This window comes from Bufo bufo, chromosome 3 (assembly GCF_905171765.1).
Source record: "Bufo bufo chromosome 3, aBufBuf1.1, whole genome shotgun sequence".
In the NCBI taxonomy this organism is placed as follows: domain Eukaryota; kingdom Metazoa; phylum Chordata; class Amphibia; order Anura; family Bufonidae; genus Bufo; species Bufo bufo.
In genome coordinates, this window is record NC_053391.1 from 470,328,492 (window position 1) to 470,347,991 (window position 19,500).

At 39.2% G+C, this 19,500-nt stretch overlaps 1 protein-coding gene across 1 annotated transcript in view; it reads left to right on the top strand.

Annotated features, from left to right (window-relative positions):
- The first annotated feature begins 2,480 nt into the window (after positions 1 to 2,480).
- The window catches only part of FAM155A (family with sequence similarity 155 member A), a 686,348-nt gene continuing 669,328 nt past the window's right edge, over positions 2,481 to 19,500 (top strand). Inside the window, exon 1 of the mRNA XM_040425238.1 lies at positions 2,481 to 3,215. Coding sequence (XP_040281172.1) covers positions 2,481 to 3,215 — 735 coding nt within the window. The remainder of the gene's footprint in view (positions 3,216 to 19,500) is intronic.

Below are 19,500 nucleotides of genomic sequence, written 5' to 3' on the forward strand. Positions count from 1 at the left end.
ATCAGTAAAATAAGAATTGTGGTATAATAAATGCTTATAAGATCAGAGATCAGAGAAAAAGAGCCATCAGCTGAGCTGCCTGACCAGAAGCAGTAAAACTACAGAGCATACTACTAGAGAATCCCAAGGCTGTACAGAGAAAAGGGCTCAAAATGTTTAATAAAGACCAATTGAAAAAATATTTTTAGCTCAAAATGAGTACAAAGCAATACTAATAAAACAGAATCCCCATAGCTGTACATAGCCTTTAAGATTTGCAGTGAATCAGGCTGATTCACCTCCTAGAGAATCAATGGACTAGATGATTCTTACAGCTCTGCACATGGCTGGTGATTAGTATGTGTCACTATTCATTCACAAATTCTCAGTTTACCTTGAGCACAGACACACAGCTTTGATCTTCCACGGCACTGGAATTCTAAACTGGTACAGGGGGTTTCTGTGGTTTATTGCTGTATTCATTGGCCAGGATTTGTCAGCCATGGGCTAAACCCCCTTTATGTATAACTGCACAGCAGAGGCAGTCAGCTGATGCTGTCATAGGGGCTCCTACAGCTTTAGAGAGCCTCCTGGTATTAAATGCACTGTTACCAATATACCACTACACTGTATACTGTGCTATATACACAAGCCCACAATGATTCATTCTCAATAGCACACTGAGATATATGATTCTCCACAAGGCTTCACCATCAGAGAATGGTTGCATGTGTGATGTATTTCTCAGTATGTGAGAATGTAACACTATGGGGCAGCAGAGAATAGGACTGCAGCAGCAGCAACAAGCAAACAGCAGATGCTGCGGAAGTCTGTGCCTCACACAACTTGCATGAGGGAAAATATTAGCAGATAAAAAATACTGAATCACTGCAGGAGCAAAGGGACTGGAGATTAATCACACAGAGTGCAGCACATGGACACAGTGCACTGTCAGGCCAGCAAAAGTGAAGGGGAGTGATCTGTGATGTATGGTTATGGAGATGCATTCTAACCAGGCGTTGTTACACCAAAGCTAGATCCATAGATAGATAGATAGATAGATAGATAGATAGATAGATAGATAGATAGATAGATTGATTTTAGATAGATAGATAGATTGATATCAGATAGATAGATAGATAGATTGATTGATATTAGATAGATAGATAGATAGATAGATAGATAGATAGATAGACATTAGATAGATAGATAGATTGATATTAGATAGATAGATAGATAGATAGATAGATAGACATTAGATAGATGATAGATAGATAGATAGATAGATAGATATTAGATAGATAATAGATAGATAGATAGATAGATAGATAGATGATAGATAGATAGAGAGATAGATAGATAATAGATAGATAGATAGATAGATAGATAGATAGATAGATAGATAGATAGATAGATAATAGATAGATAGATAGATAGATAGATAGATAGATAATAGATAGGAGCTAGATAGATAGATAGATAGATAATGAGATAGATAAATAGATAGATAGATAGATAGATAGATAGATAGATAGATAGATAGATAGATAGATAGATGTTAGAGATAGACAGAAAGCTAGAAAGACATAGATAGATTGTAGATAGATAGATAGATAGATAGATAGATAGATAGTAGACAGATAGATAATAGACAGATAGATAGATAGATAGACAGATAGATAGATAGATAGATAGATAGATAGATAGATAATAGATATATTACATAGATGAGAGAGAGTTGAGCACCTGTTACCTGTGTGACTGGCCCGGCTGTTCTCTGTGGATCAGGTAGATGATTTCTCTGCCCTGTCAGGTGGCACATGTTGTACTGCACAGTGCATGCTGGCAGGATGGTGCAGGGTACAGCAGAGAGCAGGACCAGTCAGCACACCTCTTCTCTGCTCCCAGCTGTATGAGCCCCAGCAATGTGGCATGTGGCACACAAGTTGCTGCTGCAGAGGCTGATCCAGTGATTCCTCTCCTGTGCCTCCACCTCCCGAGCTTCCCCTTCTCCTTCTCCTGCTCATCCAGCCCAGCGCTGCCAATGCGCCAGGATAGAGAGATCTGGGTGCCGGGGATGACGCAGAAGAGCGAGCTCCCCCCAAAAAGTGTTTCAGGACGAAGATGGCGGCAACTTAGCACAGGACCAAGATGACTGTGGCCATCAGGAGGCAAAACCCAGGGTATTCCGCCCAGTTCCACAAGGAGAAGACGCCCGGCTGATCAGCTGCAATCATTGAGAGGAAGGGCAGGGAAGAGGCATGCAGGCAGGAGGAAGGAGGCTTCTCTCAGGAGTGCTATGGAGAACCGTGCTGTGACAATGCCTGGGTCCCTGTCTTCATTCCCTCTAAGTGGATGGATCTAGCTGATCGCTGCTCTGTGTAAGGAAGATAAGGAAGGCAGCAAACAAGCCAATCAATCCTCAAGTCAATGACTATTGTGGTCACCCTGGCCAAGGAGCCCTCACGGTGGAGTCAGCCAGAGCAGCGCCTTCCCAAAATATGACCAGGGGTGCTTGGATGTGTCGGCAGTTTGATGACAGCTCCAAAATCTGGTTGGCACCCCGGGAGAACGAGAAACCTTTCACTGATTCGGAGAGGGCTCAGAAATGGCGACTGTCTTTAGCATCTCTCTTGTTTTTCACAGTTCTGCTTTCTGATCATTTGTGGTTCTGCGCTGAGGCGAAATTGATAAGGACCAGAGACAAAGAGCAGGGCACCTTAATGTCACCACCACCTAGCATGGCTGATCAATTCCCATCATCAGTGGAAGGACCTTCACTCTCATCTACCCTTCAATCATCTCAAGAGAGCCTTAGCCAAGGCAAAAAAGCTATTTTTCTAGGAAATTCTACCAAACCTCCGCCAGAAACCTGTTCCCCGCATAGTCCTTTTGGTCAATGTTACCTTGTTGATGATGCTGAGTCTGTCTGTGGGAACTTGAGTGAGGGCTCATGGAGTAAGCCTTCTCACTTCAACTTGAGTCATTTTTACCTTCCCTTTTGTAATTCCTATACACTTTCAGATTTGTTTTCTGGCTTCTCAGATACGGACACTTTGAACTGTAGTGGGGACATGGTGGAGAATGGGGATGTCGCTGGTTGTAGGCAATGCGTCCAGGCTTATAAAGGCCATGACCAGCATGCTCAGGAGAAATATCAAGAATTTGAAGTTTTGCTACAGAAATATTTACAATCGGATGAGTATTCGGTCAAATCCTGCTCTGAAGACTGCAAGGTAGGACATTGGGTTCTTCTTCTGCCTGTATTTGGCTGGCCAAGCTTCTTGGACATGATAGAAGTTGACATCCAGGGACTGACAGCTGATGGTTAATACTTGAGAAAGTAATTATGTCTCACTGTGCATGACATAGTCCTGTTCCATATGGATGTGCTGCTTGCTACTGGTGAGCAGTCTAGAGCTTGGCTTGGATGTGATGGGACTACTGCAAGGCTTGACTGTGGCCTGAGCTCCCCTGGCTAGAGACTGATGCTTGCAAGATTCTGCATCTATGAGCAAATACCTTGATTGTTGCATTATCTATGGGCACATTGGTTTCTTTTGGACAGTGGTATACATCTGGCGCTGAGGATTACCATATGTAATATCTCTGAGAGGCTGGCAGGCTGTTTTTATGGTGTTTTATGTGCTTATGAAGGAATTCTTTAAAACTGAGACTATTTGCATATAAAGATTAAGAGATTAGCATAGCAGCTTGCAGTTGTGCTCTTGGTGCAGTGCTGGTTTTGGGCCTCTTATTAAAGACTTTAGTGTTATGAAGAATAGCTGTTTCAGGACACAGGACTTTCATGGTGACCACACATCTGTGGCAGATAGACTGGTTTATTGCTCTAGCACTGTATGGATTTACATATAGGAACAACTGCTAAAAGAAATAGTATGGAATGTATACTGTTTTACAGCCTTGTGATGTGTTATTTGAATGCTCCCCCCCCCCCCCTTTATTAACCTCCTTGGCATTTATTATTAGCTTCATTACTATGCAGTGTATTAGCAATTCATTACCATGTACAATGACATCTTGCTGTATGATCAGATTGTGAACAACACCAGATATGAAGAATATATATGCACATAAGAATGCGCATATACAGTATGTATAACGAGATGACTGATGCATTCACTCTTATATGATCCCATGATGTGGTGAATTGGACTTTCCAAGCACAGGCGGAAGGCCTGCAAAGAAGGATATGCTATCAGGCCTTCTTGTGACTAGGGGTTCATATCAGGGCCTCCTTACCCAGAAATCCCTGGTAGGTTTCATACATTGTGTTTGCTGTTGGTATGTTAGTGTAATGGGGAGGTATATTTTATTTTATTATCAGTTATTTTGTTTCCTTTTGCATTTTACAGCTTTAATATGATCAGACTGCCATTAATATATATATTCTTGGGATGTTGTGGATCATTGATATTGTATGGAACAGTTATCTAGCCCAGATTCAAGCTGAAATTCAGTTGCTGTCCATGGTGCTGAAAGCCTGAAGTAAGGTACTGAACCTTTCAGCATCAGTGACTGAGGCCTTGGGGCTGTGTTTAGTTATAGGGCATATATGGTTGTATGCTTAGATATGACAATGTTGGGCTAATCGAAGTATCTGGTACTGCTCTCTACAGAAATGAGTCCTAAGGTCAACAGGTTCTACACAGTTATGCCATTAGAACATGATGCTATGGGTCAAGGCAGAAGTTTAGTGGGAATCAACTTTTCATGATTGAGGACTTTCCAAACACAGTAGCTTCCTGCTGGCTAATGTATACCCTTGTGGAAATGCTCTAGTGCAATCTGTGTATCTAAATGCACTTCCTGCCACATTGGTGAGGACTTAGCCAATGCTTTATGTACAAAAAGCTGGGAAGTAGAAACTTGAAGCAGCCTGGAGTTTTGCCAACCAGATTGTTTATTTTCTCAACAACTTCTACAGAAGGTAAAATACTGTCATGTGTGTGCCAGGTTTAGGATCTGAGGTGTGTTTGTTTTATCTCTGTGAGGAGGTTTATCCATACACTTTATGTACACTTTTATGTTTACAACCCATGGTTACTTTCATTTATTATTATGCATAAGACATTGTTCACTTCACTGGAAAAGCGTGAGAAGAATATAAGAATAAGAGGTTTAGTAATATCTGATGAGAATGGTTTTGCCCTTGACAATTCCATCCATTGGCCATCATTTCTGAGGGCTCTAGTTTCATGTCTTTTTAGGTTTATCATTGGTGTCTTACCATTGGCTGGCTTACATAACTTTTTAAAATATGTCTTCTATGTATGGGGTATCACACAGCAGAGCTGAAAGCATTAGGAAGTAACCTCATGTCTATGTAGAGCTGACATAGGTATCCATAGCTGAAATGATGTAATGTCGTTTGCTATGATGTTATGGAAGTAAATGATGTGCGTTCTAATTGTCTTATAATCCAGCAGTAAAAGCACAGTGGTGAGATGTTGCGTTTCCTCTTATAACCACATTAGAATAATGGAGATTTGTTAAAAAAAGATACACTTTTGTTCAATAAACACAGGCTCTCTATGTACTTTTTTGAGGAGATACAATATCAGTTGTATAAACAAGTGTCCGATGTGTACATTTAAAAGTAACTATAATATCAGTTGTAGAAACACATGTTCAATATGTACATTTGAAAGTAGATACAATGGAGAAGATTTATCAAACTGGTGTAAAGTAGAACATAGCAATCAATCAGATTCCGCCTTTCATTTTCCAAAGGAGCTATGAAAAATGAAAGGTGGAATCTGATTGGTTGCTAAGGGCAACTACGCCAGTTCTACTTTACACCAGTTTGATAAATCTCCCCCAATATCTTTTGTAGAAACGTGTTCCATATATTAATTTGGAAGTAGATGTAACATGAGATGTTATAAATGCATGTTCTATATATACATTTGGAAGGAGATGTAATATGAGTTGTATAAACCCGTATTCTATATATTCATTTGGAAGTGGATGTAATATCAGTTGTATAATCGTGTCCTTTATATACATTTCTTAGTAAATACAATACCAGTAGCATATGTTCATTGTTTCGAAATGCCGGAGTTACTACAGGTTACTGCTATCAATGGATTGTTGATACTGTAAAAGGCCTTTATATCAAACGTACGGCATATAATGTAGCATTTAGTGAACACTTATAAGATCTATTTCATACTTTGTTTACTGGAAGATAATTCTATTATTAACGGTTTATTATTCCATTGTACGGTATATTGTTTCTAGATGTGGTAATGTCAAAGAGGCAGCATGGGTGTGTGCCTCACTGTGTCAATGTTGGTCAGAGACTTTTGTATCTTGAAATCACCATAACAGTCTTCTCCAAAAGGTGTCCTTGACATAAATCGTGCTTTCCACGACTGTTTGGCGCAGTATGTCTCTGTCAATAAGTAAAAAGAAATAATGAAATGTGGTACGCTCACCGTAAATCCTGGATAAGATGTATGGTCACTGCACTTGCAAATGGTGAAGGGAGGAAACAATACTGCTAGGTCAGACACAGGCGAACTTGCAGTTTTGTAGAAATGGGAAAATCTCCAGCACGCAATTAAAATCCATATTCTTTATTAATCTGTCTTTAAAAATATTCTAGACCTCCACTAGAGTCTCTCTAGTGTAAGTTTAGAAGGTTTGTAAAGATGGATTAATAAAGAATATGGATTTTAATTCATTGCTTTTCCCATTTCTACAAAACTGCAGGTATGTCTATTTTTTGCTTATTATATAATGCTCAGTTGCTTATTTTTGGATATGCAGCTGAAACTCCAAAAAATTAGAATATCGTGCAAAAGTTCATTTATTTCAGTAATGCAAATGACAAAAAGAATTATAATTTACCCATTTGCTACTGCTCCCGTGCAGATGCTTCCCTGACACACAACCTGTCTTTGTTTACCTGGCTCCAGCAATGACATAGCATGACAATATGGGACTGAGTATCTGATCGGTGGGGGTCAGACACCTGGGACCCCGACCTATAAGCTGTTTAAAGAGGCCACTCACTCCACTACGCTGTCCATTGCATAGCGGCTGTGCTTAAAATTGCAGCACAGGCCCATTCACTTGAATGGGACTGAGCTGCGCCTAGGCCATGTGACTGATAAACATGACATCACAGGCCTAGGAAGAGGCCAGGGTGCTCACAGGGGCATCGTGGCCTCTTCAAACAGCTGAACGGTGGGGGTTCTGGGAGTTGGACCCACACCAATGAGATACTGATTTAGTTTTTAGAGCTTTTATAGTGGAGAATGGAGTACCGCACACAGTTTTCTCTTCCCGGTGCCAGCAAAGACCCGACGTTCATCCAACAGTAGTATCAATATGCGGCACACAGAATATTCTTTGCAATTTAAAGGTAATTTTATTTATTGATTTTCACAGTTCAGTTTATAGGAAATTAAATGTTGTGTAACCACTATCCATATGTGAGCCGGACGTTTTGGTCCATAGGGACCTTTTTCTGCGGCTTGGAGTTTCTGTGGTAATTTCCTATAAACTGGATCATGAACCTTTTATTGTGAAAATCACTAAATAAAATTACCTTTAAATTGCAAAGAATATTCCGTGTACTCATATTAATACTACTATTTAGCCTCTTTAGACACATTAAAAAGTCATCTTCATCCAATGCCAACATTTTGAAGAATGAACTTTGCGACAATGAAACAATAAACAATAACAAGCAACCATCCTTCACGAGCTTCAGCAGACCTGTAGCCACTTTCTTACCTCCCCTGGACCACACATGTCATGGTCCGAAGAGCCGGGACTCCACCGACTTGTAACGATGTACTCCGCAACTGCAATGGCTACTGAAATAGTCTGAAACGTGTAAGCGATGCCTGCTTTTTACTCTTCACTTTAATGAAGATTCTGGTTTTAATGGAAGCATTTCAGTTGTAGATTATATTGAAAATAAAACAAAATAATTTCCTAATAACACAATGTAACTAAGTAATATCCTAAAGCGCAGTGATGAGTCTTGATCATTGTAACAGACAATAGACTCATGGGAATGGATTGTAAACAAATCAAATTCAACACCAATTTTGCAAAAATTCGAGTTGCATTTGTATCCAAATTTTTGGTGATTCAATTTGTAGAAAGAGAGTGAGTGATAGCAAAAGTGAGAAAAAGAAGGAGAGAAGCTAGAAAAAATATGGTAAAAAATAAAGAGCGAGAGATTAGAGATGAAAAAATATGAGATCTGGGTGACCTCAACGTGTTATGGTCATTTTTACAGGCCAATTGCAGTGCTTTTGGGTAGAATCTACTTAGACCTGAATCGTCAGTCAACCGATTTGGCTGAACTGAACCCAAATCGGATTTAGTGCGATTCGCTCATCTCTGACACTTTTCAGACCATATTTATACAGATAATAAATGTGGCATTTCCGGTGTACAGCTGGGAAAATGTATAATTTGCAAATTGTATAATGGGCAGCTCCATTCTGATAAAAATTATATAAAAATGCAGTGTCGATATTTCGGATGCTCTCTAATTGGATAATGAAGATTCTCTTTAGTTTTACTCAGATTGATGTAATTAGATTGATTCGTACCGACTTTATCCACTTTATTTCTTGTTAATATAAAATGTAGCTTTGTTTTATATCCTTGTAAAATTTCTTTGTAAAAGCTTTGTATTAAGTAGCTGAGGTTACTTTAATGTATTCCTGAAAACAAATTATATCCGTTAATTACATTATATTAGAATAGCATACCGCAGTAAACGAGTTTTAAAAATGAAATCACAAACACCAATATTTAGAGACATTTTATTACAAATTATGTTTATTAGGTCAGAACTATCATGGGAGACAGTTATTTATTCATCTAGACAACCAATTAGCCAAGCAGATATAAGTTGAAAGAAGGGTTTGTGTCTTCATAATATATTATTATATATTATATTTTATTTTATTATAATTGCAATCCTGCTATTTATTAGATTGTAGCTTCCTGGTTCTTCCATTATTCTGTATGTGCTGGTAGAAACATGCTTATTTGTAGATAGGCAGAGGCAGGCACATTAATATGGCAAAAAGCGAACAAATGGTTTAAAAGGAAATTAAGAAACAAATATTTATAACTGGAAAAAGTAATTTGTATATTTAAAATTGTCCTTCTTAAAGCAACACTAAACCTAGAAATAATTGATGACCATAAACACAGATAACTTTCCCCCCACTGTTTGCCATTGGTAAAAATCCTACTGAGAACAGACTGGTGTTAAAAGGAGTCTGTCAGCAGCTTTGTCAATGCAAAACTGCTGACAGACATAAGTAGGGGCACATAGAGAAGATTGCTTAAAGGAAACCTGTCATCAACTTTATGCTGCCCATACTAACGGCAGCATAAAGTAGAGACATGTGAGTTGATTTAAGCTGTCTGTCATTTTATAAGTTAATAGTAAGTGGTTACCGAGAACCAACATCACAATCATTGCAGACCGGGCCTGGAAAAGAGTCCCGGCCACCTGAGAAGAGTCCTGGTTATTCATGAATTCCTGCTCTCCTGCCCACCTGCTGATGACTGACAGTCTTCTACCTAGTTTTCTCCCTTTCTCTCTAGGAGAGAACTGCCAATCATCAGCAGATGGGCGGGAGAGCAGGAGATTAGGAATAACCATGACTCTTCTCAGGTAGATCTGACTCTTTTCAAGGCCTGGGCTGCAATAATTATGATGCTGGTTCTCAGCAACCACTTACTTTTAGCTCATGAGTGACACACCGCTGAAATCAGCATTTCTGTCACTATTTTATGCTGCCTTCAGTACGGTCAGGTTAAAGTTGATGACAGGTTGCCTTTAATATATGTCCCAGGATTAATTGTAATAGAAGTAGAGATTGAGGGCTGTGAATGGCCATGATTTTTTATGTATTTGTCCATTACCTAGGTTGTGTTTCTTTAATTGGCTGTTAGCATAGACTTTTTGCAGCTCTAAGGACACCTGTGCACAGTGCAGATTTTATGCAGAAAATCTGTATGAAATCTGCACCAAAACCACAAAAAAAATGCACATAAATCCAAACTATTTATCTTACATATCGCAGCAATTTGTTGTGCTTTTTGTTGTGGATTTTTGCTGGATTTTCTGTTTATGTTAACACGCCTGTTGAAGTCTACAGGGAAAACCACTCTACAGAAGGTGGGGAAACAATTGACATGCTGCAGATTTTCAATTCTGTACAACAGGTCAACAGGTCAATTAAAATCTGTACAAGTTTTTAGAGTTTTTTTTTTTTTTTTGCACCCCAAACTGATGCAGCCAGATGTTTCATGTTATCCAATAGGAAATGATAAAATGCCTACAAACATTACTTTTATTGTAGTGGTATTTCCTATCATTATCATCATATATATATATATATATATATAAAAGTAAACTCCAGCAAATAATTGCATTGGTTTTCTTGGTATTTATTGTAACGCGGCAAAATAACACTTTGTGACGTTTCGGCTAAATAGCCTTTATCAAACAAAAGCCGCTCTGGAGGAGAGAGCCAGTTAGTGCTGCGCTGAGGGAGTGTATAGCATGCCCCTGCATGCGATATATATCAGCATGCTCTGGGTTTGTCATTTTAAAGTATTTTCACACAAACTTCTGTATAAAAAATAAAATAAAATGTTAATGCAGTCAATTCTAGTATCACCCCCTCCTCCACCCCCATTATACTTGCCGACATCCACAAAACAGAAATAAGGAAACTTTTTGCCAGACTATTCACAGTACAGAGCTATTGGTCACTGGTTGTGATTTTGTTTCCCTAAAAACCCAGCAAGGTTTACCAGTTCTTGAAAATGGAAATGAGTCTTCTTCAGTGGGTTACTTTCTGAGGATTTACAGGATTAAGTAATATTTTTCATTGGGCATAATTGGCCATGCAACTAGGAATAACATAACTAATTGGTTTCTTTGTATTTTTTATAATAGAAAATTCCGAAGCCGTCCGGTCCCGGGCATTTACCAGACGGCAGCGTTGTAATTGCTTCTTCTATTTCGGCCTGGGAAAAAGGGGATTCTAGCTTCTCTTTTTGAATTTTGTCAAGGCTTGGCAGATGTATCTGCTCAAGATAACCTTGGATGGCCTCATCCGTCGGATTCGAGACCAATTCAGCACCCTGCAAATCATAAAGCTTACTATAATAATCGCGAAAGACTTCTGCTATTTTATCACTTAACTGTTCTATATTTCCTTTCTCGTTTCTGATCTTATGGATAGTGGTTTTATTTCTCTGTTTTTGCGTCAGTTTTGCTAGATCCCTTCCACATTTGTTTGCATGGATGAAGTGCCTGAATTTACTCATAAATAGATATCTCTCAGATTCCTTGTTTAAGGCTTCTTTGAATTCCATTCTAAGTTTTATAAGTTGTCTTTCGGTATCTTTAGCGCATGTCTTTTTATGCGATTTTTCTAAACTTTGTATTTTAGTTGTTAGGTCTAAGATATTTTGCCTTTTTTCCCTTTTTTTCCTCGCTCCAATTTGCATCAAGTGTCCCCTAACAACAGCTTTATGAGCTTCCCATAAGGTAGCCCAGGAGATATCTTCTTTATTGTTTTCCTCAAAGAAAAATTTTATTTGTGCGGCAATGAAATTGGAGTCTGGGTTTGAAGTTATCAGGGTGTCATTAAGTTGCCAATTAAAGGGCCTGGTACTTTTGTCCCCCGCGGATAAAGTAACTATAAGTGGTGCGTGATCTGAGTGTAAGAAACAGTCATATTTCGCTCCACAAATTGTATCGAGTGTGTTATGTTTTACATATATCTGATCTATACGTGAATATTGGTTATGTACCGTTGAGAAATAAGAATAATCCCTTTCCCCAGGGTTGTAAAATCTCCAGGCATCTATAAGCAGTCTATCATGTAGAATTTTTTTTATTTTTTTAAGCTTGTTATACGGAAAGGATGTTATACCTTTGGAGGTATCTATATTAGGTTCCATAGAGATGTTAAAATCTCCACCCAGTATCAATTTACCTTCGTAAAAGGAGTCAATGAGATCAAAAACCTGTCTCAAGAACCCAGTTTGTTCCCTGTTTGGGACATAAAAAAGAAATGTACAAACTTAAGATACACAATGATGATCTAGAGAATAGATCACGACGCAATAACATCAGGATCAAGGGTCTGTCTGAGACGGAAAGGTAATGAGCTCCTCCCCTATCCAACCTTTCAAAAGGACGTATCTGCCCTCTGAGTCAATTAATTTATCCTTTTCTTTAAAGTCTAGCATTTTATTGACTAAGATGGAAACACCTTTATTTCTTCTAAGTGGGGTATTGGCATTATACCATTGTGTATAAACCTTGTGTTTAGTTTGAGGGGTGTAAGTTTTTTTGAAGTGCGTTTCCTGAATCATAGCTACACCAACCTTTTTATCCCTTAGATACCTCAGGATCTGTGACCGCTTTTGTGGCACGTTAAGTCCATTGACATTGTATGATGCAATTATAAGCTCCTGCATAATGAGATAAGTGACAAAGTTATGCTCTTACATGTGACAAGTAAATCATAAATCAACAAAACAGTATGGATAAACAAATTTAACTCAGAACAAACATGTTTGACGCTGCACATCTCAGTCATGAGCATTGGTACAGCAATAGGAAAGAAAGAAAAAGCCTTGGACTAGACACAGGCCTGCACTTTGCCCGGTGGTCGTCCAAGAATGGAATGGCTTCCACGTAGGGAGATCTCTGGGGGGGATGATAAAACTCCCTCAAGAATTAACAATTATGATCGTCCTGTGCATAGAAGAGACCATGCACAGGGGAAGCTATGAAATTTTGGATGTAACTAAAGGTGGGTAGGGGACAAAATTGACATACGTCCCCGACGCCTGTGAAAAAAAAATTATATCACCATAAATTTGAATTATCTATCATTCAACATGGGTATGAATAGTATAAAGAGGAATAGAATACTAAAAAGCATGGAAATCAAAAGATAATTAGAAAGGAATGCTTCTAGCAACTATATCATAAATTGCATAAGCATTACTTATGAGGTATTGCGAAACACACATAATACAAATGTGTAAAGAATGGTAGTATATGCATGATGTACATCTCAATCACCACTCAAGGATCTGCGGTTTTTGTATGGAGTCTTGGGGAATGACTGGTCCAAGACTCTGGATCTTTTGGCTTGCGTAGGAGTCACAGCGTGCCAGTCGTCTCCCTTCGGTAGATTGGGAAAGGGGGCTTCTTCGTCTCCCATTGTGGTCCAGTCTTTAATTTGGATATGTGTAAGGTCCATCTTTTGTAGAACCATAGGTAGGTCCTCTGGTGTTTTGATGATGAAAGTCCTGTTCTGGGAGGATATCAGGAGGCCCAGTGGGAACAGCCATCTGTATTTTATTCCTTTCTCACGTAGCTCCCTAGTGAGCGGCTGTAGAACACTTCTGACGTAAAGGGTGTACCTTGAGATGTCCTGGTAAAGAGCTATTTCGTGATCTTCCCATACAATTTTTTTGGCTATACAGGATTTTTGTAAAATAGCTTCTTTGGTACGGAAGCTCTGGTAACATCCCCCCTCATATATTTGATGCTGTATTTCTACAACGCCAGATCTTTGGATGACGAGGCTACGTGACAAGGTCACTGGTCTGCTGTATGGAATATACAAGGTCATTGGTCTGCTGTATGGAATACACAAGGTCACTGGTCTGCTGTATGGAATACATAAGGTCAAAAGTCTGCTGTATGGAATATATAAGGTCACTGGTCTGCTGTATTTCTACAACGCCAGATCTTTGGATGATGAGGCTACGTGACAAGGTCACTGGTCTGCTGTATTGAATATACATGGTCACTGGTCTGCTATAGTGATGAGCGGCAGGGGTCATATGCCAATTTGCGATATTTTGTGAAAAATTTTGTAGAATATTTGTTGAATATTCACAAATTCGAATATTCATTATATTCTACTTTTTTTTACTCAAAAAATCGGCAAGGTAATGATCGCGTAATATGTGAATATTATGCGATCAATACAGGTGTGGGTCAAAAACAAATATTTAGCACTCTAGAATATAGTGCTATATATTAGTTTTTTAGAATATTCGTCATTTTTTGCCATCTGAAGTCATGATTCCTCCCTGCTTAATATTCTTAATATTCTAAAACAAGAATATATAGCAATATAGCGAATATTCGAAAAAAACAACAAAAACAAATATAGAGGAATTTAGGTAATATAGTGCTATAATCATTTTTTTTTAATAGTCTTAATTTCTTTCCAATCTGAACTTCAGAAAAAAATTACAACTATTAGACAAAGAAGATTATAGCACTATATTAGCTAAATTGCTCTACATTCGTTTTTTCGAATATTCGCTATATTGCTATATATTCTTGTTTTAGAATATTACGAATATTCTAAAAAACAAATATATAGCACTATATTGAATATATTCGTTTTTTAGACTTTTTTTCAATCTGTTCAGATTTTCCACTTCGGCATTTTCCTCCCCGACAAGCGTCCCTGTCACCATGGGAACGCCTGGGGGTTAGAATATACCATCGGATCTGAGTTTTCACGATCTCACTGAGATCGTGAAAACTTAGATCCGATGGTATATTCTAACCCCAAGGCGTTCCCATGGTGACAGGGACGCTTGTTGGTGAGGAGTATGCCGAAGTGAAACAACTTTACAGATTGAAAAAAAAAAAGAATATTCTAAGAAACGAATATATTTGATATAGTGCTGTATATTCGTTTTTCAGAATATTCGTCATTTTTCCATCTGAAGTCATGATTCCTCCCTGCTTAAGTTGCTTGTGGGACAATGACTCATAGGCCCACAAGTAATAAGCAGGGAGGAATCATATGTTCAGATGGGAAAAAATGACATATTCGCTATAACGAATATATAGCACTATATTCAAAATATTTGCAAATTCTCGAAGTTGCGATATTCGAGAAAAAATTCGCTATTCGAATATTCACGATCAACACTAGTCTGCTGTGTGGAATACACAAGGTCACTGGTCTGCTGTGTGGAATACACAGGGTCACTGGTCTGCTGTGTGGAATACACAGGGTCACTGGTCTGCTGTGTGGAATACACAGGGTCACTGGTCTGCTGTGTGCTTTGTGCGCATTGAATGTGTAAGGAGGAAGCCATGTACAGGTTGGAGCCATATCTGCAAAGCAGCCAAACAGGCGTGAGCTTAGGGATAGTCAAGAAGGCAGGATATTTAGCAAAAATGAAATACAAGGTACATTTTGGAGGGGGGAAAAAAACATTCATCATACAGTATATCAGTTTTCTGAATACCTTTAGTGTCAAATGGGAATAGGGGGTATTGGATTTAAGTTCATTGAAGATTGTCAGTGGAGATACAGTAGGCTTCACCTAGTGATTTATGTGTATTATTTCATGTAATTGTTTTTTTTATTTCTAAGCTTTGTTTACCTGGTTCATTTCGTTTTCAAGACCTTCTCACAAAGAAAGTATCCAGCTGTTGTCATCCCTGAAATATTTCACCTCAGGTGTCAGGGGACACCTGTTAAAACTTTAAAACTAAAGATGCTGAACTTCCTGAAGTGCTCATTTATCCTAAAAACACTTCTGCCAAGTCCCAAGTGCCCGGATTTATAATGCTTGAAATGTCATTGGTATTTCAAACAATAATCAGCTGCTGGACATGGCCGCCATAATTTTATTAGGTGTTCCCTGGCAACTGGATGGACATGTAGTCCTGGTTTTGTTAAACTTTGAATTTAAATATTCTTGAGGGTGAATTCACATTTACTGTAGGTTTAAGGGTCCTTACATACATGAATTTTGCTCTGGCTTTTTTTTTTCCTAGTAATAAAAAACAAACAAAAAAAACAATAGATTATACTTATGCATTTTTTTTAGGGCACCTGGGTTTTATGCTGTGGTTTTGTGGCAGTTTTTAGTGGTGTTTTTTCCCTATAGTGAAAGAAATGGAAAAAATATGAAAAAATGATACAGTATGCTGCATTTTTTAAAGGAACGCAAAAAGACAAATAAATGCCACCTGCTGAAAAAAGTGGCAATAGCAAAAAAAAGTTTGTGTGTGCTGTGACCTTCAGCTTACATACGCTGCAAGAGTTTTTTTTTCCCACAAGAAATGCACCAAAAAAGTGCAAAAGATGTGACTAAGGCCTCATGCACACGACCGTTATGTGCATCCGCGGCCGTTGCTCCGTTTTCCGTTTTTTTCGCGGACCCATTGACTTTCAATGGGTCCGTGGAAAATTTGGAAAATGCACCGTTTGGCTTCCGCGTCCGTGATCCGTTTTTCCAGTCCGTGAAAAAAATATGACCTGTCCTATTTTTTTCACGGACAACGGTTCAAGTCAATGGGTCCGTGAAAAATCACGGATGCACACAAGATAGTCACCCACGTCCGTGATCCGTGTCCGTTTTTCCTATAATTTTCAATGCAAACTTGACTTAGTTTTTTTTTCCACTTTTCATGTCAATGGATCCTCCAAAAATCAAGGAAGACCCACGGAAGAAAAAACGGTCACAGATCACGGAACAACGGAAATCCGTTTTGCGGACCGCAAAAAAAAACGGTCGTGTGCATGAGGCCTAAAAAACACAAAAACATGTGTAGCAGCCTTAAAGGGGTTGTCTCACTTCAGAAAGTGGCATTTATCGATAAAGTTAATACAAGGCACTTATTAATGTATTGTGATACACCAGCCTATGTACGCTCCCACGGTCCTGGCTAGCGCATTTTCCTATAGTGTGCAAGCACGACCACCACTGCTGGCCTGCAGGGTGGTCATGACCATGGAAACGAGCAGTTCATAATGTTCTCATAAACATGCTGCATATAAAAAACGCAGCAGAAAAGATGTAACATTGTGGGTTTGAAATCGATTTATACAGCAGATTTCTCCTGCAGATTTCACCCTTTGCAATCTGATGGCTTTTCCACATGTAATACATGTGATTTTGTTTTTGCGTTTTTTTGCTGCAGAAACGCAGCAAAATCTGATTTCTCCCCTTTAGGGCTCATTCACACAAACGTTTTTTGCGTTCCGTATATGGACCGTTTTTTGCGTTCCGTATGCGATCAGTATACGGAACCATTCATTTCTATGGGTCCGCAAAAAAAAACAGAATGTACTCCGTGAGCATTCCGTTTCCGTATGTCCGCATTTCCATTCCGCTACATTTTGAGTCTTGTCCTATTGTCCGCAAATCACGTTCTGTGGCTCCATTCAAGTCAAAGGGTCCGCAAAAAAAAAAACGGAACACATACGGAATGTACTCCATATGTCTTTCGTATCCGAACCATCTAGTGAAAATTTTATGCCCAGCCTAATTTTTTCTAGGTAATTACTGTATACTGTATATGCCATACGGAAAAACTGAACGGAAAAACGGAATGGAACCGGAAACACTACTGAAACAAAAAACAGAAAAACGGATCCGCTACATTTTGAGTCTTGTCCTATTGTCCGCAAATCACGTTCTGTGGCTCCATTCAAGTCAAAGGGTCCGCAAAAAAAAACGGAACACATACGGAATGTACTCCATATGTCTTTCGTATCCGAACCATCTAGTGAAAATTTTATGCCCAGCCTAATTTTTTCTAGGTAATTACTGTATACTGTATATGCCATACGGAAAAACTGAACGGAAAAACGGAATGGAACCGGAAACACTACTGAAACAAAAAACAGAAAAACGGATCCGTTAAAAAACGGCCTCCAAAACACTGAAAAAGCCATACGGTCGTGTGAGCAAGCCCTTACTTTCAGTCACTTGTGAACCCAGCCTAATGGCGTTTTTCAGCACTTTTGCATTTTTTGGTACGATGTTAGCCCGTGTTTTCCGCCCATGTTAGCTGATAGTCTATGGAAAAGATGCCATGCAGGCCACACAAGTGTTGAGCAATGGCGTTTTTTTCAGGCATTTTTTAATGTACTGTATAGGAAAAAGCCTGCCAATAAACACCATTCACACATTTGTTTTGGGGAAAAAAAATAACACACTAAAAAATACATCAGTGTATATTCACAAGGTAGATTTTGATGCTGTCAAAATCTACCAAGACAAAGCCATCATGGTTTCTGCTGCGGTTTTTCACTTGAGTGGAGCTAAACTGTGATCAGACATCTGCCTTTTAGTGGCGCCTCTCTGAATACCGCACCAAGAAGTAACATGTCCCTTCTTGGTGCATTCACGGCATTAAACTGCTGGCCACACGAACTGCAGCGCAGCGCAATGTGGCTGCAAACACCATGTGGCCGCTGCCAGAATTTTAGTGCTCCAAAATTTTGAGGCATAAATCACACAACGGATTACAACAGACAATGCTTCTTAGGCATCTTTCACATGGGCGAGATTTCCAAACGGGTGCAATGCGTGAGGTGAACGCATTGCACCCGCACTGAATCCGGCCCCCTTCACTTCAATGGGGCTATGCAGATGAGCTGTGATTTTCACGCATCACTTGTGCGTTGCGTGAAAATCGCAGCATGCTCTATATTCCACGCAACGCAGGCCCCATAGAAGTGAATGGGGCTGCGTGAAAATCGCAAGCATCCTCAAACAAGTGCGGATGCGGTGCGATTTTCACGCGCGATTGCTAGATGTTCGGGATGGAGACCCAATTATTATTATTTTCCCTTATAACATGGTTATAAGGGAAAAGATTAGCATTCTTAATACAGAATGCATAGTAAAATAGGGGTTAAAAAAACAACTAATTTAATTCACCTTAATCCACTTGTTCGCGCAGCCCGTCTTCTCTTCTCTCTTCATCTTTGCTGTGCACAGGAAAAAGACCCGTGGTGATGTCACTATGCTCATCACATGGTCCGTCACATGATCCATCGCCATGGTAAAAGATCATGTGATGGACCATGTGATGAGCGCAGTGACATCATCAAAGGTTCTATTCCTCAAAGAAGAAGAAAGAAGAGAAGCCGGGCTGCGCGAACAAGTGGATTAAGGTGAGTTAAATTATTTTGTATTATTTTTTAACCCCTCCAGCCCTCTTGTACTATGCATTCTGTATTAAGAATGCTATTATTGTCCCTTATAACCATGTTATAAGGGAAAATAATACAATCTACACAACACCGATCCCAAACCTGAACTTCTGTGAAGAAGTTCGGGTTTGGGTACCAAACATGCCGATTTTTCTCACGCGCGTGCAAAACGCATTACAATGTTTTGCACTCGTGCGGAAAAATCGCGCATGTTCCCGCAACGCACCCACTTCTTTTTCCGCAACGCCGGTAAGAAACCAGCCTTATTGTCTTTTTCTTTTTATTCCCTTTTGGTGCATTTTTAGGGTGAATGACATTTTTGTTCCATTTCACGTGAATGGAACAAAGCTGTAATACCCAACGCAGACACTACTAAGTAGACAGCGTGAACAATAAAGAACACCGAGGCCCCTTCCCCACCGATCGGATATTGATGAATCCAGATTCTCAGGGGGGTTTTTCATCACCATCACTTTTAATTGTAAAC